Genomic DNA, 20,105 nt, shown 5'->3' with positions numbered 1-20,105 from the left:
AAAAAAAAAAAATTACCACTAAAATTTTAATTACACATTAGTCTCCCACATAATTTATTTTCCATTTCCTTGATTCTTACTGAGATCAGTGCTCTGAGCCATATTTCATCCACAGTCTAGCATTTGGAGTATGCAAGCCCTTCCAAGGGAGAGTTCCAAAAGCTTTCTGATGTTTTGGTCCTACGTGCTGTGCTCACAGGCTGCCTTTAGTGCTGCTCCCAGAGCTCTTGGACAGCTTCTTCCTGAACAGAACCAAGATTCTCAGAGTACCTGCCATTGCCCAGGCAGCAGATACTGAAATCACACAGACGTGCCTGATGGTGGACAAAACGTTCCAAGTGTAACAAAAAAACCCAAGCAGCATCTAGCATGCTTTTCATTCTGTTACTTACTCCCCCCACCCCGTAAAATATCTCAAGTTTTATAAGATAGCAGAACTATTATGGAAGGACATGGAAAAGACATTACTGTACAGTATTAAACAGAGCAGTGTCCGTGCACACGTATTTATGCTTTTGAAGAAAAAAAGCTAAAAGAATACTTTGAGAGTTAAGAGAAAAACATTTCTAACTTCTTAAAAATAGATTCCTTTACACGCCACTTTTCTTCTTTCACACCTTTCCTTCATTTTGCACTTCATTAAAAGAAACCAACCAAATCAAACCAAACCAAACAAACAAAAAACCACAACCACAAAACCCCAAAGAACTCTCTGAAGGCTCCCTGAGGCACAGCGTAAGCAAATAGAAAAAATCTTTTTCTTTAAATCCTGCAATGTGTGAGGAAGTGAATCTTTGTTCTTTGTAAGTGACAGCAATCACATGAGCAATTCTTGAAATGGGGGGGAAATAAATAAATAGGTTAATCTGGTATAAATATTATATAGTGATTTTCATGTCCTGTAAGAGGGAAAAATGCACCACAGTGTCCCTGAAACTTTCTACTGCAGGGGAAAAGAAAACTATCAAACAGAATTTTTAAAATCTCTGGAACCAGCCTCAGAATTTCAGGATTGGCTTTGGCTTCTTTTTTTTTTTTTTCTTTGCACTTCCAATATCCAATCTTACTGTCTTTGCAAAATAAAGGTTAGTCTGTTTGTTTTGGGACAGGACCCTTATGAAGATACAGGTTCTCACACATACCTTCAGATAAAGGCTCTAGGGTTACTGTGATACTACTTTATCTTTTCTTGATCTCCTGGAACTGGCACAATTTACTCATTTATTAGTTGTCCAAATGGGACAATAAAACCTTCTCATTCATTTCTTGAAGCCTCCTGAGAAGCTATATGTAAGTATTTAACAGTTCTTGAAACTTTGCTTGGAACTTTTCAGATAGAAGCTCTGGAATGAAGAATTTGGAAACAATTGAAAATCAACAGTAAACTCAGGGGAACCCTGCTAAGCAGATCATCCTCAAGACAAAAGCTGCAGTCATGTCCTTTCCATCCAGTTGCCAGGCTCAAACAACTATTGCACAACAACTGCAGTTTTTAGCTTTTAGGGGTTTTTTGTTCTCATTATTTATTTCACTAAAGATGTAGCTTCAAATGTAGTTATGGATTTAAAAAAAAAAAAGAGAGAAATTTATAAATCACATTGAGGTAAAAAGAGATGGCAAACAGAATTATTTATAAGCCAGTGAAAGAACTGTAAAATGGTGGAAGTCTATGCATCAGAGTCCTCATACTTGCCTGAAAGAAAATTGCAATGGCTTCCAGTGACATGTCTCAGTCATTTGCCTATTGTGTGCTCTAATGTCCCATTGCAAAACTAGTTTTCCTCTTTCTTTCACTAGGTTTTCTGAGTTCGTTCCAGTGTCCTAAATGGCCTATATGTCTGTTTAATCACCCTGTCTCGGGTTATAAACTCTGCAACTGCTTGGCCCCTGGTTCTAAACAAAACAAATCAAATCATTTTCTCAAGCACTCTCAGTAAATTTAAGGCAACAAACTGTTCTCCAATCCCACCACAGAAGAGAATATTCTCTCTCTAGTGGTTTCAAATCTGAAAAGGAGTAGAATAAATCTGTATCATCCATGTTTATCATGTCTACCAAAAAGTCGCTCTGCTTTGCTATTTTTTGGTATTGTTTCTTCTTGTTCTTGCAAAGACAAATCTGAATGCAGGACTGGTTTTGAGTTTTAAGAAAAGTACTTAACATCCATTCCACAGTTAAAATTTCTTTGCTGAATGCCAAACTCTGCTTTGGGTAATCAGCTTTATGGAACACATACCTGATGTGTGCATACAACATAGCAGTGCCCCAACCTGCTAAATGCCCTTTTTTTTTTTCTTTTTTTTAAGCATAGAAACAGGAAATAACTTTTCCAGCATAGAAAAGTTGCACACTGTAAAAAAAATGAACAATTGCAGCAAGTTATCCAGTGAGTCATTAACATAATTAAGCTAAAGAATCAACTGCAGCACAGGACCCAAACAAGGGGAAGTGGATGCAATTTTTTCCTTCCTCACCTTTCACATCCACAGATTCATACATATAGATGGTCCTGTTTGATCAGGTTAAAGACAGTTTATTGAAGCAAAAAGAATTGCAAGTGATAGGCAAAAGGTGGAAAAAACCAAACCCAACCCAACCAACCAGTCCAGATTCAGGACTCCTGGAAGAAGTGTCTCATTTCAGACTTGGAAGTGTTTTAATGCTTTTCTGTTTAATGTTAGAGTAGGAATGTAGATGAAGTGTGACAGGTTTTCTACCTACAGAATAAAATATACCTCAGAGATACTAAAAATCTAAAATCCCCATTCTTTGGTTCCTGATGAAGTTTAGTGTTGGACTTCTCCTTTCTAACACCAACAACCAGAAGCAATTCTCAAACACCACTAGCTTCAGCCATCAACACAACATGCCTCCCTCTGCTGTTTCTAGTATTTTCATTCCTTCTAGGGAATTAAATACTTAATATTCACAATTAGACAACACTGCTAAATATCTGAGCTAACACTCAGTAAAGGTAAAGGCAGTAGTTCACACCTCCCACTATTGTTACAAGCTCTGTGCAAACTTCTGTCTGCATCACCTATATCCAGCTCCACATACTTGAGGTTTTCTTTGATACTAGAACAGCTACAGTCTAATTTTCTTTAAAGAAAGAATATCAAAGCTGAAACTGAGGGGAACATAGAAATCTCAAAGATTTATGTGGAAACCTCCTGGCCCTTTTCAATTCCAGATACAGATCAAGCAAATGAGACACAGACAGAAAGGAACTCTGCAGCATTGTCTGTGCTTATATTCTCGTGAAAGCAAGACATATTTTTAGCCCTTGCACCTCCACTAATAATAAAAACAGAGCACTAGCAGTGTTGTATTTTTATCACACAGTGTCCAAAAAGGCCTGGATGTTGTTGCAGAGTCAGCCAAATTTCAGCAATGCTAAAACCAGCTGCATTCTCCAGCTGTACAGTTGTAAGGACAAAATTATGGAGTCTCAAACCCAGCAGCAACGTGCTTTAAGTAACTACGTGCAATCCCACATTAAGATTGCTTCATGTTGGTCATTGATTTTAGTTGCAGCAGCAGAGAAAAAGAGTTCAAATGGACTTCAATGCCAATGAAGTAGCATTTAAATACTTATTTAGAGTAGAAACTTCTGAAAATCTTGAGACAAAAGCCCTGTACCATATTGCAACCCCTCACATCAGGATGAAAATATAGCTTCCTTACCAGCTTAGTTAAACAAGACTAAACATTTTTGTCTCCATATCAAGACTGTTGGCCAGACCACATTGAAATGCAATATGAGTAGATGTTGATGAGAATACAAAGAAATCAATCAAAAAAAATTAGAATAAAAAAGAGGCCAGAAAAATGTATCAACCTGTTTGATCTGTAGCCTAAAGCTCAAGTCCTGCCAGAGAAAATACCTTTTTATTTTTAATATTTGGAAGAGGCATAATGGTGTAACAGCAATATTTTCTATAAAGTAAATGGTCTGTTTAAGAAACATTTTAGGCCGGTTTGAAGATTCTTTGTATGTTTGTCCCTGATTTTCCAAGCCAGCATATCACTCAGTCTTTTCAGATAGGATGCCTTTGATTTGCACAGGTTTGGCTTAAGGTCAGCAATGTAACAATCTCGGTGAATCCTGAACTAACAGACCATCCTCTAAAATCCCATGTATGAGGAAGACTCTGAGCAACACTGGCAGATTAGGGAATGATCTCATAGTCAACATTAAGGGATGAGTAGTGTTGTTCTGTCCTTAGACACTAATATAAGCCAGCTCAAGCCATAAACTTTTCCCACCAAAGGGGAATAGGTCTCAACTGGACCCTCTCTGCCACGCATCTGGGAAGGGAAGGGTCCAGCAGATTTACATGTGCATGGCATTTACCAATAGAACATTTTCTACTCATATCTGAAGAGCACCAAGGAAAGATGTCTGTTGACAGCCAGCTGCTGTCACTCACAACTTCTCAGCCACTTGCACTGCTTTTCAAATTAGAGCTGGGGGGACTCTATCCAGCTATGCCACCTTTTATCACAGCAGAAAAGATCTGCCAATTTTTCAGCAAAAGCAGCAGATGGGAACAAGCTGCTGCCCCAACAGAACAACTGATCTAGCCTGAATTTCTCGTGAGCTTATCTACTCTAACACAGAACAGAACTATGAAAATGCTTTTCAAGAAATGCATTAACCCTTAAAAAGCAGTGAGAAGATAACTGCTTCTCTAGAAAACACAGAGATGATGAGTGCCACAGACTTGCATGAAAGTTTGAACAGTTACGCGTTATCACAAGAGGCAACACTGAGAATGTCTCTGGTGGAGGACCAGGAAAGAGAACTCACATTGCAAGGATCATCAATGCTGCTCATAAAGGATCTGTAAAGGGCCTACCCCTTCTAAACTGAGACAGGTATTCATATGATACAGCTACTCTGTGTCCTTTTATACAGGGATCACTGGGCATTCCTAAAGTAAATAAAGGAGTACCAAATACTCAAGAGTGATGTAAATCCCTGAGCTGACACAGGCCAGAGGCATCCTCTTTTAACACAGCCTGCAGAAAGCCTTCTGGAATGCACTGGGAGAGCAACCAAAGAGAACAGTTAAAGAATGTTATGAGAAAAAGACAAATGTTCACTGAGGTTGGGGTGCACATATTTCTCACTCAAAATTACAGAGACCTGCCAAGCTCTACAGACTTGAAATCAAAGCTGTAATCCTGGCTCCCGGCTCCCTCGTGCTGGTGTCTAGCTCTCCTTCACTCCATTGCAGCACTGTAGGCCTCCCTCCCCTCCACAGAACTGAGCTTGACAAATTCCCCATGTTCTAGAAGAGACCTTCAAAAAAAAAACCTTATTTCTGAATTTCAGACTGTCATTACAGTCCCTCCCTATCTCATAGCCCAAACTCCTCTACTCTTGCCACCCACTCATTCTTCCTCCCCTTTTCAACAGTCTCAGAGAGGTAAAAATAAGAAAACCAAAATTACAATTTTGAGCTAGTTTGCTCCTTATCTCCATTGCAGCCACAAAACTAATCAGTTCCTTCACCTCTGTATGATAAGAATGTACTTTTAAATGCAGCTGCAAGAATCCATGGCCTTTCCAAGCTCCTTCTAGGAAAGAAATAATACAGTTTGCTACCAATGCAGGCAATAATTTCTCAGATCTGAAAGTAGATGCAAATTTTCCAAGAATCACAATTTTTCCAAGAAACATTTCCAGGAGATCACTCTGGAGTTTCCCCTTGCCAAAATCTTGATCCCAGTATCTCAACTCCTGCCAAGAACGTGTTGTACCGCTAAGCTTTGTCTCTGATGTGAAGACTGATGTCATCACACAATGCTTGAACAAAGGAAAGTCCACCAGCATCTGACATCATACGACTTTAATCCAGAATTAAAACAAGAAAAACAGTTAGAGTCACCAAGTTCATCTCTAGAATATTCCATAAATCCTTCTGAAAAAATGTACCTCATGAAAGCAGTAGTCTTGAGCACATCGTAAAACTCTTTTGAACACTTAACGAAAAATAAACCTTTGAAAGCTTTCTCCAAAAGAGATGAAAAAATTTCATCCAAAATTTTGAAATAACTTTTATTTGAGGTGCTAAAGACAATTTCCAAGAACCTACTTAGAGTTTTGCAGTTTTTATCTGTAATGTAAACTGTAATTTAAAAAAAAAATGCTGCAAGATCAAAAGCTAAAACTTGGCAATCTTGTAGACTTTTGAATGCTTCTGATTAGGAATCACTGAATTGATAACATTCTGAAACAAATGTGTATGAAATCAAGAGTATGAGATTCCTCTAAATCAACAAATATTTAAAAGAGATAGTAAATATTTAGCACACGGGGTCACACAAAAATACGTACTTTCAGTGCATTTTATCTGTCACAAATTCCATCCAGGCTATAGGTGTAATGACCAATAAAAAACACCCCAAAACAGTGGCATGATTTCTGCCTAGGACATAAACTGGCTTAAAAAATAAAAGTAAATAAACATAACCTGGTGAAATGCACTGGTTAATGAAATATGTGTTAGTGGCAGACAAGTTAGGGATTCTTTCATCTGCTGGTTCAATTGAAATAAGAGCAATAAAAAATTCTTCTAAAAGAGCCAAGAAAGAAAAATGCCACTGAATTTCACATTCCACGTGCTAGAACTCTTTTTCTCCAGACTGACAGGTGCCTGTACTTCCAGCACTCTTCTCAGCCTCTCCACAAAACACAGGAATGCAACTTCAGCTCTACACCAATAACTAATGCCAGTTAAGCAACAGCCTCCCTCTAGCTCTCCCCCACTGCAGAGGTTGGGAAAAGGAAAAAGCTGCCTGTGCCTGCCTTTTGTGGGCCAAACACTGAAGTGACAGTATTTTCCTTAAATAACAACAGAATACACTGCAGCTTGGAAACAAAGGGTGGGGAAAGTGAGAGTCTCCTAAGTGGAGTATGGGAGGGGAAATTAAGAAGTATTTGGCTTCTCAACAGTTCTCACACCTCTAAAAATACACAAGACTGCTCACTCTGTGTAGCTGCCCCACACTTAATACACAGTACAGATGAGATAAACAGCACCTGGCTGCCCCAACACCTTTGTCAGCTCTCTACCAGCTGTCTAATGCAATGAAGTGTTTTTCTTTCACTTCTGCTCCTGTTAAAATGCAGGTCATGAGGGGATGGATCCTCTTCGAGGCATGGCTTTTTATCTTATGGCCTCCTCTGAATACCAGTTTGGAAGAATTTGACCAGTGTAGTTTATAAGGAGGAGTCTTTGGAATAAAAACTGAGAGCTAGTCAGTAGTAAAGGTTCCCAGATGTCTTACGCTAAATATTCTTAACATGAGAATCTTTACAATTGACACTCATCTGCTCCACAAAAAGACATCAAACACATTCACAGATCACATATTGAGATGCACATTATCAAAAGGCAGGTTTTTCTCTGCATCACAGCAAAGTTTGTAGAAGTGAGGTGCTGATGGAAGGTGTGAAAATGTGAAAAATTTCTAATCTTAGATTGCAACATATGTTGACTGAATTTGGAAACGGCCCTGAGCAGACCTACATCTATTAAAGTGCTTTCCTGACACATACTGTAATTAATCCCTGAGTGAGCTACAGCCAGCATCATCAAACAAGGGCAAAAGTTCAGTACCAACAAAGAAGAAAGCGCAAATAATGCAACTTTCTCAGACCACCTATGGTTCCTTTTTGGTTTCTTCTTCTCTTCTTCAATGAGACACATATTCACACAATTTAAAAAACAATCTTAAAGCTAAAGGATCCTTCACATCTCTGAAGCAATTTTTCTTTTAAATAAATCTGAAAATTCTGACAATGATACTCTGCAGAATGTATCAGAAGAATCTGCTCAACAACTTGAACACCCATATTATCTGCAAATGACCTACTTTCTTCACAGTTGCCCAGCACGTAACAATCTCTGTACAAGAGACAGCAGCTGCCTTGCAACCAGTGAGCTCAGCACCAGAGAAATGGCTGTGTTTAACAAATGAGATATCTTGGTTATTTTGACGTGTTTACCACATGCATTTCTGGCTTGTCATCAAGAACATTTAAATATTTTGCAACACTTTACTACTCACAGACATATGCAATACACTGCTTTGAGTGAAAAAGCAGTTATCTACTGTCTAACAATGCCTACTCCAATTCAGTCTCCCACCCTATCCACATGGCACTCTCCCTCTTTGGCACTACAAGCATTCAAATCAGCAAAGGAGAGAGCCTGTGTGCCAGCCCTCAAAGTCTCTTCAAATGTGACAGAAGGACTTACTGATCTACATTTCACTGAAGTCTAGCATGACATGAGGCATGCAGTTCTCATTTTGGAACTCCAGGACATTCAAATTTTACCCCTAATCCAACTAGAACCCATTTGTTCATCTTTAAGTGGGCTGCTCCTGTGGGCTCTGACTGGCTTAGAAGAACACACTGGTTTGAATCACATGAGAGGGAAGCAGACAACACAAGGGAAGGATGGAGCTTGTCAGTACAAACCCAAGCTTTTGCAGACATCAACATCTGGAAGACAATCTTCACAACCTTAACAGGGAAAGAAAAAAACTAAAAGAAAGAACAACTCCACTTCATTGAAAATATGGACATGTAAAATAAATCAGATGTTTTGCACTGTAGAAGTGTCTATTTTCCTCCAGCCAGTACAGAATCTAGATGAGATTCTAATCTGAGACCCAAGACACAACTGTCACTATCATATATATAAAAAACTCTCACTCACATGACTGGGAATCTTGCAACAATCTCAACAGCATCAAGGTTTTAGCTCACATAGGTTATCTAGCTTGGATTTTCTTGTTTTGATTATGCATCCTAATAAAGAGTATAAATCAAGGCAAATATCTTTGAGAATTTTCAGCAGCGTGTCACCTTGCATTAGTACATCTGCAGAGGGGACTTACACTCAGCTTCATAGTCAGATAACTGAGAGCTCCAACAAGAGTATTTTACTCGGGATACAAGTGTATACTGAAGTGTAATAAACCCTCCTGTCAGTGATGAGATAGAAACTGAGTTAAGCTGTACTCTGTGCTTCTTTCATCACTCTTCAGAATGAGTTCTTCATTTTATGAGGAAGCATAGGTCATTGAAGCCTAATGCAAATAGGCAGCAAATGTGCTACATATCCAAATAGAACACAAATCACAGCACATATTTTATCACTGCATAATTTCTAAGTGTCATACAATAGCTAATCAAGGAACTCAGCATTTTTTATCACTGTAAAGTCACAGCTTCTCTACACATTGCAATGATTTCTTTTATTGAGTGTGACCACTGTTATTTGCAGGACCAAGTAAGATGTCTAGACTGTGTGAGCATGTGGAACAAACATCGCATCCACAGTCACAATTTCTTCACCACTGTAGTCAGAATTAACTTTATTATCTCTTGTCTAATGATATACTTATAGATGGAAGCCATTATCATCCCAGGATATCTCCTGAGCTGAAGTGTTAAGTGTTCAATACTACCTACAGAAAGGCTTTGCATTATTACCTGTACTCTTGAAAGGTATCATTCTTGCTGTTCTGAAAAGGTTAATGCTGGCTATGTTATCCATGTCTAGCATTCCAGAAGAAATGAACTTATTTATGATCTGCTCAGTGTTCATTGAAAGTTTGAATTCTGTTAAGTGTAAAATGGAGTATTGCTAATTGCAGCTTTTAACCTCTGGAATACCCATATTACTCAAACAGAAGTGAAAGTAATAATTTGAAAGTGGAAAATGTCCAAGTTATGGATGTAGTGATATACCAGATGCCATGCAATATATAAGAAGTTTACACACAAGATTTTCCTTAGTATGCATGTATCTACCTAATTGGGAAGATTGCAATAAAAGATGGGATTAAGCATTGTCATGCAATTAACCAATAGAATTATTCACCAAGAAACCTGATCCTGCTGTCTTGATTACAATATTTTATAGTGTACCAATCAACCAAAGCCCACAGCAATCAGGAAGCCATCAGTCTGGATCTTCCAAAAAGCTGGATAAAACTATCACCCATAAGGACCTCCTCAAGCCAGTGTATCAGTAGTAAGGACTCTGGGCTTACCTTGTACAAGCACATTTCCTGGGCAATGCTGGATGCTTCTAGTGCTGGATTTGATATAAATATTCTAAAGTTTTCTACTTTTTCATACGCTCAGTGTACTTATGTCCGTCAAATTTGTTTCTGCTTGTAACACATCTAGCCATAACTGAAAAAAAGCCCACCAAAACCACACAACTCACAATTTGAGAAGAGTCACTTTTCCCTCATTAAGACTTCTCAGTTCTTCACCAGTGTTTCCTGATGTTTGATACAATAAGCAGAAGTGTCTGTCCACTCCATCTATACAAAAGTGTGGTATATAGGGCTCAACACACAGCCTGTAAAGAAATGCTGTTTTCACCACAGCAGAGACAAGAGTTCCTCCAGATGAGCTTTTCCTTCTTCCCCCAACAGCAGAAGCTTAGCAAAGCTTGCCAACGAAGTTAATACTTTAGTTGAATAAATAGTTCCTTAGATTCAATTTTTTAGCTCATTCTCAAGAAAATCCAGCTCTGAGGTGATGTGTGTAAGCAGATACCTCTCAGCTTTCTGTTAGATTGTCTTAAGTTGGTGTAGCCCACACTAAATCCTTTTCTTATTGCAAAAAATAAATCAGTTTTTATTTATTTTGGAGTAAAAGACACCTTATCAGACAGTAGAATGAAGTGATAACCAGTATCTTATCAGTCTCTGATACCTCCAGCTTAAAAAGAAAAAAAAATTCACTGGAACTGGGCTTCAAGATGTAGCAGAATTTGTGTGGTGTGCAGAAAACCAGAAAAACATCCAAGGAGTCTGTTTTCCCAATCAAACCAAATAGCTGCTATTGTGATTTTGACCTCCCAATCTAAAACACATATTTTATGACCATTACTTAATAAGAAGAAATAGCAAATATTTGCCTTAGCTTCTTTAAATAAACCAGCTAACAAAACCCAATTCATCCTGATGTGTTGCTATGATAAAAAGTAGAAACTCGAAGCATCATTGTCACTTTCACAGCCCATAGCTCTGGTTAAAAAAAAAGCATCCACTTGTCCTGCAACTATAGAATGTATATATGGATTGTGGAATCACTGCTGTTTCCACAATAGCCTAACTTAACATGCAGATCTATTTCAACATGTTAACCTTTCTATTATTGTCATTATTTTAAGTAGTTTAAGTGATAAAAATACATTTGTAGCAGTGGAACAAGACAATTCACTTTTCTATAAAGGAAAGCAGTGCTCAGCAGTTTCTGGATTCAGCTATTTCTCTTGATCCCAGGCAGTGTGGCAGCGTTATCTCTATGCTCAGTTAAAACCCTTTCCCAGTACCTCTTTCTTTCTCCTAACAGACAGCATCAGCTTTTGGTTTGCATCAGGTGAACTTGTTCTCCCTGCTCCACTGTGGCAGCAAACACGCAGCTCTAGTACTTTTTCAGATCCTGTATTAAAAGGAATATATGAAATACAGCTCCTCATCAGTCTCCTTACTGAAGATCAAATTTCAGTTGCATAACAAACAGTGACTCTGCATGACATAATGGGGCTTTCGTGCGTGTGACAGCTAAACTGAAACTGAAAAATACCGTACATCATTATCTGCTTTTGTCTGCACATAGAAGAAGTCTGTCTCAGGAAATAAGTAAATTACATAAATAATCCAAAAATCAATCCAAAAAAGTTCTTAAAATACTTAAACCAGTAACATTTTAACCCTCAAGATGATTTCTAGTTAACACATAGATACTTTACAGTAATAGTTCATGTCTTGTGCAGAAGTCAAGCTACATGAGAGGATCACAGTCTACTTTGGATGGGATATCAGTGAAATATGAACAACATCAAAATTTGGTTTTATGCAGCTTTCAAAGGCTTTTGAAGAAGAAAAAAATAACTGCTTACAGACTGGAAGGTTTTATTAAAAGGCCCCCCCAGCTTCAGTGTCACTATTTTAACTCATCAACTTACACTTGTGGCCACAGAAAGTTCATACACATGGCACTGAAGTTTCAGGACATCTAAGAATTTGCTGCTTATATGACCTTCAAATTTCTAGGTACTTTGGAACTCCCTAAAAAGGAACTACAGGAATATATCTCATCAGTCTGTATGAATTAAGAAATAATTTGGGTAATTTGGGTAATCACAAAAACAACGTATAGCAGACTAACAATTTTAAGATCCTCCTTCTGCTGAAAATTCTATGTATTCTCAGGTCTAACATCACTTTAATCCATCACTTGTTTCCTAAAAAGAATTAGTGAAAATGTAAGTTCCTTTCTTTTCCTACTGGTTTTATGTGAAAAGAACATATGAGCCCAACCTAAAGCTATTCTTCATTTTTAGGAGCTGCCTACCTACTCTCACTTCAGCCATTTAGCAAGCCTGTTATGAAACAGCTGCTATTAGTGAAAAAAGTCCAAACTGGCAGCATTCACAGACCACTGGGAATACAGAGCATTTTAAGATGTTTCTACAACTCCCCATCAGTACCCTCTGATTCATTCTTTCAAGAGCCTACCTTAAAGCCTCAAACCAGGATTACACTTCTAAAGCCTCAATATCAGAAACTCTGGCTTTTCTCTTGATTTTCCCATGGAGGACTTCCTGTTCCTCTAGACCAAGACAACCTTTTTAAAACATTTCTTTCCACTCTTTTACTGCTGCTGAATCTGATTCAAAAGGGGCCCAACTGTTGCAGCTACATCATCAGGAGAGTTCTGCACTTTCACACAGCTGCCGAGCTTTCTGTCCCCATGAAGAAGCTGGAATTGCTCCACCCACCCCCTTGGCACAGAAATTATATAAAGTAAATGATAGATCCAAAAACCTATTGCATGATCATTTCTACACTGGCTGTTTCTCTAATGTAAACTCACCTTTTCTCACATTTTGCAGGGCCCTAATTTGTTCCTTTAATAAAATGCACCTTAAAACTTGAGAGTGCTATTTTCCAATGGAAAGGAAACAAAAATCCCACCAAATAAACTAATCTTATTATAAATTCCGTGAAACAGTTCAAAAAGCCCAGATATGTGGTTGTTTCTATTAAATTCTATCAACTGCTGGAGCAGTTTCTTCAGGAATTCTAACATTTCCTTAGAATTTAAGTGACTTAACCTCCGCTGCATTCCGCAGACTGAGAAGCAACTACCCGCAAGTATAACATGAACCAAATGGAAAATTGCATTTAACAGTTAACACCACTGTTAACCTGTCACACTCTGAAATGGGATTCTCTCAGACAGCACAGATGCACCAGCTTGACCTGAATGCAAGCAGATTGTACTCTCCAAAATATCTGTGACCACTTCATTCCTGCTACTCATTCAAAGCTCGGGGAGCTTGGTCTGTTCAGCCTGGATAAGTCATGGGAGACCTTAAAGCACCTTCCAGTGCCTGTGAGGGTTCCAGGAGGGCTGGAGAGGGCGTTTGAGCAAGGGCATGCGGTGACAGGACACGGGGGAATGGCTTTAAATGGAAGAGGGAAGGTTTAAATTGCATATATGGAAGAAATTCCTCCTGTGATGGTGGGGAGGCCCTGGCACAGGTTACCCAGAGAAGCTTTGGCAGCCCCATCCCCGCAAGTGTTCGAGGCCAAGGCTGGACATGGCTTTGGGCAATCTGGTCTAGTGGAAAATGTCCCTGCCCCTGGCAGAGCATTGGAACTAGATGGTTTTTAAAGTCTATTCCAACCCAGACCTTTCAGGATTCCATGATTTTCTGGGCATAAAAACTAATTAAACTGTATCTGCATCTCTGCTTTGACAGAAAATATCTTCCAGATAGAGTTTAAAAATAAATTTACTTTTGAGTCATAGAAACCCTTACAGGCAGTTCTCTTTAGTTCCCTTTTTACAAATGAGCCTAGTAAAATAAGAAAAATTTTAATTAAGTAAAAAAATATGAAAAGGTTTTGGATTGTTTTAGTTAAGACACAATGGAACTAAAAAATAAATTCAAATGGCACAACTTTCTACCTGCATCTGAATGCTATCCGTGGCAATCAGCTGGACTTGCTAATGCTTCCTAAATTCAATTTCTGGACAGAAGCTGGCAGGCTGTTCATTGTGGTAGTTACTGTACAATGGAATGGGGTTTTTTCTACCCATTCAGTTGATTATGGGGCAAATTGCACCTCATCTCTTCATGCAGCATTAAGGAGAAGGGTTTTCTTTGCACACAGTACTTCTCTACAGTATCTGTGAAAAGTAAAAGTGAAGAATTTATTTTTATTGATAATATGAAATTTTCACACAGTCACAGAAATGAATTACAACTGAATAGTAGTTATCAGTCTCCCTACCAAATGTAATGCATGCATTTTAGCTCATTTGATCTTGGCAAACTCAGAATAAGTTAGTAATCAAGAAACAAAATAAATTATATTAACACATTTTAACAAAATAAAGCTCAAGTGAGTATACCTTGGAAGCATATTTTACCTATAACAATTCATACAACCTTATTAATTAAATTAATGGAAAACAATTGAAATTAATTTTGGGCGATTTGTTCAGTTGAGAATTTGGCCGATTAAATGTCAATATTCTGAGCACTCTCGTGAAAAAGTGTTCTACAATCTGACAAATTAAACAAGAATAATAAGTCTTCATCGAGTTCAGGGTGTAAAAATAATTTATTAGCTTCTGGTCATAAAAAAATTGGCTACTATTCTTGGGTTTTTTAAACAGCAGCAGTCAAAAAAGTGACAATTAAAAAGCGTTCAATAAAAATAAGGCAAGCTTTGTAAATTTGTTCTTTAAAAATCAATGCTGTGGCACTACAGAATCAAAGGGAGCAAAAAAAAAAGAGAACTTAGCAAAACAATCACCAAGTCATTTCTATGGTGTCACTTTAGTTAGCCAAGGAAGCATTGGTAAAGCGGTATGAAAGTAAACTTTTACTTCAAAACTATTAAGAGTTAATTAAGATTTAAAGGCATCCCTGTGGGGGAGGAAGTGAAGTATGCCCTAGTGATGATAATTGTATATTCTATCAGTTTATGTTTGTAAGACATGAGAGAACAGTGAACCAAAAGCCTGCAAGACAACACGCCGACTCTACTGTTTCTGCTCAGCGATCCGCTGGAGGCAGAGCTTCATGTAGGAGTTTTTATTGCGGATTTCTATCACTGCATCCCTGACAAGTTCAATGAACATCTGAGGCCAGAGCTTCTGCAACGACTCATTTTTCATATTGATGTCAGCTGCTTCTTTCACTAAGTTCTCAACGTATGTCTGGCAAAATGTTTTTCTTTCTTTGATTTCCTGCATGAGAGAAAAATCACACAATGTATAAGAAAAAGGAAAAAAAAGGTTAAACAAGAGCAAATCTGAAAAAACCCTCTCAAAAATCGAATGAATTACAGAACATAGCAATTAACAGGCAGATGCTATTGTGTATTTTCTCCCCTTGGTTTTAAGTTGCATGGCCCAGGGTCTATGTCCAGCTTTTATGAATGTGGCCACAGAACCTTAATGTATTCACACTATACTAAGTCATTAATTTACCTGAAATTAAATTTCAAGTAATTATATAAATATCTGTAAACGGCATTACAATTTGTGTTGCTTTCTGGCATAGCAGTGAAAATTTACAGAAATGATTAAGCCCTAAACTACTTCTCCTTTTCTCCATTCCCAGAATTTCACCCTTATAGTACAACAGTTGAAAAGTATATGTTTCTCTACCTGCCCTAACAAGAACATTGTTGTAGAGAAACATGCCAGTACTCATCCTTTTCCACAGGCACTCTGAAAAGTGCTGGTTCCTAATGTGTATTACATTAGATACTGAAGTAAGCTGATCCTTTAAAAATAATAAAAAGATACTGCGCTTCGTGCAACTACTAGCTCTGCATTTTAGTAACTCGAACTGTGTTAGTCCCTGCTTCTACAAAGTTTCTATAAAATGCCTTAAACTTTGATCAATAAGTTATACTGGAGCTAAATATCTAAGTAGTTTGGATGGTGGCGTTATTAAAAATGTCAGGCCACCAAAACAGAAGTTTTCTTTAATGAAAAATAAAGGTGAGAAAATGCTTTCCAGCAGTTTCAGCTAAAACCCCAAATTATTAATCAAAGATCCAAGACTGTAACCTTTAGCAATACACTTCCTCAGTCACATTTACTGCAGTTTACTGCTGCTGGGGAGCTGGAAGGAGTTCTTTTTGCCAGGATGAACTTTTGTGACACCCTGAGCCTGCTGCCACATGCACAATGCTACAGCAAAGGACAAGGTGGGAATTGGTGCACTGCAAAGAGAAAATGGCATTTATTTAATGAACTGCACAAATACTAAGCTTATTTTTTTATAGGGCTGATTCCATGGTAAAGGACAACAGGAATATTTCGCTCTTTTACTCCATGCCGTGCAAAGATTTAAAAGCTACTATCACAGCTTTTGAGACTAAAATGTTTTCTTAAATTAATCTCTCCACACATGCAGTCACTGTCTCCTTTTTATGCTGTGGATCTGAGATAACAAAACTACAATGGAATAAGAGAATTCAGTGATTACTGAACTTGATTTAATTTCTTGCACTAGAGGATTTATGTATTTCCACATAATCAAAAAGCAAACAATGGGACAAACGTGAGAAGCAGAGTGCCTACAGTTAGAACTCAGGATGATTGCTCAGAAGGGAGACTGTGGCTGAAAAAATCATATTCTCCCTGGGAACAATCTCCCTCTGCCCAAGCAAAAGAGTTAGCAGATCAGAAACACAAACTAAAACAAGCGTGACTGATGCCCTTGTCTGAAACGAGCCAGCTTGCAATTTTACTAATAATTAAACCTAATACATTGCCTATATATATATATATATTTTTTTTTTTCCCTGTAGCTCACTTAAGAGCTAGGAAGCAGCTTTTTATTACTACAGCCTGCACTATCTTACATGTAGTCTGAAGGTGTTCTTCATTAATTCATTCAAGGAAAATGTGCAATATACATTCCTCTTCCTAAAAAACCTGTGCTCACTCCATATGGCTTGTAGGTGAGAATGTATTTCTGAGATGGTGGCGCTGTTCAGGAATCACTTCACCAAAGACAGAAACTGAGCATTTGCCAGTATTCTGAGAAAAAACTCAGTTAGATAAAATGTTTGATCAGATATGTAAGTGTGTTAAGCAGTCATGTTTACAAACCACCATTCTCAATAGCACTACTGAAACTCGATGTACAGATAAATCCAATGAGCAGTAGCCTAAGGTTACCTAACAGAAAATGGAAATATTTTTTAATGATATATTTTACCTCAAGCTTTTCCATATGAAAATCCTTTGTCATGTAATTCAACGTTGCTCGAGCTGTGCTTTCCCCTCCACTTCTTCTGTTATCGCTACTTTCCTCACTCCCAACCCCAGATTTCTTTCCCTTTCCCTCCAGCAGATAGGGGAATTGTTTCCTCCTGTGAAATGAGATGTATAATCCTAATTATCAAAAACTTTAAAGTGCAGATGTTTCTAGCTATTGTGAGGGGGGTTCTCATTTTGAACATACATTTTTGAGCTTTGAAGTATATATCCTCAAGTTATTCAAAATACGTATGACTCTAGAGGTCCCTTCATTAATTTGTCTCTAAACAACTGACTGATACCTATCACATAGCACCTCCTACATAGGAAGTCTTTTATTAAGAACTCGTCTATAGAAGACTAAAAATAGGGGGAGGTTGGCACCTTTTTTTTACAGTATAATTCCTAAATCTGTTACCCGTTAATTACCCACTACAAAATACCCTCTAAAAATAACCAGTTGTCATCATGAAGGTTCACAAGTCTTCAGGAATCCCAGAACAAATGAAGAACTGAACATGCAGCTCATTTGTGTGCACATTCTTTTTCATCTCCTCAGCAGACTTCATACAAGTTTTGGGAAAACCTCTGAATGGACCAGGAGATGGTAACACCTGCACATTATGCAGAGTACCTATCTTCTAGAAGATGGTATTTGTCAAGTTTTTATCTTTTTATCTAAAAAGAATTTATCATAACAGTGTGCAGAAGAGTTAAACAACATGTTCTGGACAAATTCCAGTTCCATTCCTTGTATTTTACCTGGATTCCCCAAATAACGAAATCATGCGATAATGAGGCAGCTCCGAAGATGCCACATATGCCAGGATGCCAAAGAGCCTTTCTGCCTTTACAAGATCATTTTCAGTAACCTGAGAGAGAGTGGGAAGGGAAGAAAAAAGAAAAAATTACATTTCAAAATGAGTACATTCATATTTCATACACACGTACATTGAGAATTAACTGAAAATTGTTATATAGAACACTGCACACAGATCCGTTGCAGGCACATCTTCAAAACACAGACTTGCTTTTACTGGCACTTTAAATATATTTTAGAAGAAACCAAATGAGGCACTGGTGTTTGTTTTATTTCCTGTCATTCTGGATATTTTAATGTAGATATATGATGACCTGTGCTTCATGATAGTCTTCGTGAAATGAGGAATTTTATAAAGGTTTCTTACATTCATTTTCTGAAGGCCAGACATATTCATTCTGCTGCATACTGCATGCACTTACAAAAGGTCTACTGGAAAATTTCTGATTAAGTTATGCTGGAGAAACAGAAAGATTCTGGGCACGCACATGTGAAAAGATAACTTACAGACTCTCTTATTTTGGCAGCACCATGGAAAAGGCTTTATAAAATAGAGGCTTTAGAGGGAAACATTTTTCTCTGCATTTTTCAGCTCCCGAAAATAAGTGTTCACTCATTATATTTTTCTAAATGTCTACCATACTGTTGTTTCAATATTAAGTTCCAGCTGTCTCTTTAACTTTCAGTGGTTGCAAAAATTTCAGGATTCATTTTATACAAAATTGAAAAGTGTAAAGAAAGCGAAAGAGATTCATTCTTTGGTGATGGTGATTATTATTTTTTGTTTGTCTTGGCTTGTAACCTCTGGAGACCATGGCCTGTGTTTCTCCTACCCTGATGGCCAGACCATGAACTGACTTCAACTGCCAAAAGTTTGTTGGCACAGTTTCGGGACTCCTGGCTTTGTACTGAGTGCAGAAGCAATGTTTATGATCACTAAATCTGACCTGGATAACACTGGACAATTAAACTTACTCACTGACTTCTTAACTCGTGGAGGAAATTTAACTTCCATTCATGCTATGACATATTTTGGGAAAGCAACCCATTATTAAATACACTTCAATACTCAAAATATTTACTAAGCACTTCCAGACAAACGTTGTATTCTGTGCTATTGAAATGTGTGAGTGAAATGGAATTTTGACCCATATTAACAGATCTTTGTTGTATTCTTGCTGAATGTTTACAGATTATACAATCTACACTTGCCTCAAGTGTACTGCAACAGCATAATGCAGGGGTAAATGCAGTGAAAACACAGATCAGGGAATTAGAAATGTAAAGTCAATTCCATTTTTACAGTGGAATCGTTCATTTTCACTTAATTTTAAGTAAGTCCTACTTAGCAGCCTAGGAGTAGATGACCTTGCTGAACAGTCTGTAACAGAAGCAAGGTCTAAAACAAAGAGCACAGAAGGCAGCTAGGGAAACAAAGCCCAGTGCAGGCAGAAATGCCTGCTGGAGAAAGAAGTGATTTTAATGTATTTATTTATGTTAAGAGAAGCATAAGGACCAGGTCAAGAGAGACAGCAATGCTGAATACCCTCCCCAGCTCACACAGTCATGTTCTCTATCTTAGTGCAGTGCATTGTTTGCTCCATTAATCACAAAAAGATTATAACGGTAGTATCACATAAATGTAAGGCTTTATGCCTGCTCCTTGCCAAGTGCACAGAGCAGGCACCGACCGTGCCAGCAGGCACAGGGAAAGGGATGCATCTGTCACACGCTCTTCCACACCACTGGGGGGACAGCAGTCTGGAGGGCTTGGGAACTTCAACTCGACAGATCAGAATCAATCTGAGATTACTACCACTGGGAAAAACTTCAGGAAGCGTCCCAAGAAAGACGATTTGCTTCTTCACAGTTAGTAAATGTAACAAATGGACAAGGGCGCAGAATCATTGTTAGGGGGAGCCCAATATTCAGCTTCTA

At 38.0% G+C, this 20,105-nt stretch overlaps 2 protein-coding genes across 7 annotated transcripts in view; both read right to left on the bottom strand.

The window, feature by feature from the left end:
* THSD4 (thrombospondin type 1 domain containing 4) overlaps positions 1–14,135 on the bottom strand; it is a 268,563-nt gene extending 254,428 nt beyond the window's left edge. Inside the window, exon 1 of the mRNA XM_040077771.1 lies at positions 14,027–14,135. The gene's annotated coding sequence lies outside the window, so the exon portion shown is untranslated. The remainder of the gene's footprint in view (positions 1–14,026) is intronic.
* Positions 14,136–14,251: 116 nt separating this feature from the next.
* The window catches only part of LRRC49 (leucine rich repeat containing 49), a 41,497-nt gene continuing 35,643 nt past the window's right edge, over positions 14,252–20,105 (bottom strand). For 5 of the 6 annotated variants that reach the window (XM_040077775.2, XM_040077773.2, XM_040077779.1 and 2 more), the window contains 3 exons: positions 18,110–18,219; positions 17,307–17,460; positions 14,252–15,316 (listed from right to left, as the gene is read on the bottom strand). In XM_040077775.2, the coding sequence (XP_039933709.1) occupies positions 15,110–15,316; positions 17,307–17,460; positions 18,110–18,219 (471 nt within the window). In that variant the 3' untranslated portion in view covers positions 14,252–15,109. Of the gene's footprint in view, positions 15,317–16,147; positions 16,303–17,306; positions 17,461–18,109; positions 18,220–20,105 lie in introns of all 6 variants that reach the window. The other variant, XM_040077777.2, reaches the window with a different exon arrangement.

This window comes from Hirundo rustica, chromosome 13 (genome assembly GCF_015227805.2).
Source record: "Hirundo rustica isolate bHirRus1 chromosome 13, bHirRus1.pri.v3, whole genome shotgun sequence".
Classification (NCBI taxonomy): Eukaryota; Metazoa; Chordata; class Aves; order Passeriformes; family Hirundinidae; genus Hirundo; species Hirundo rustica.
This window is presented reverse-complemented; position numbering and strand designations above follow the sequence as displayed.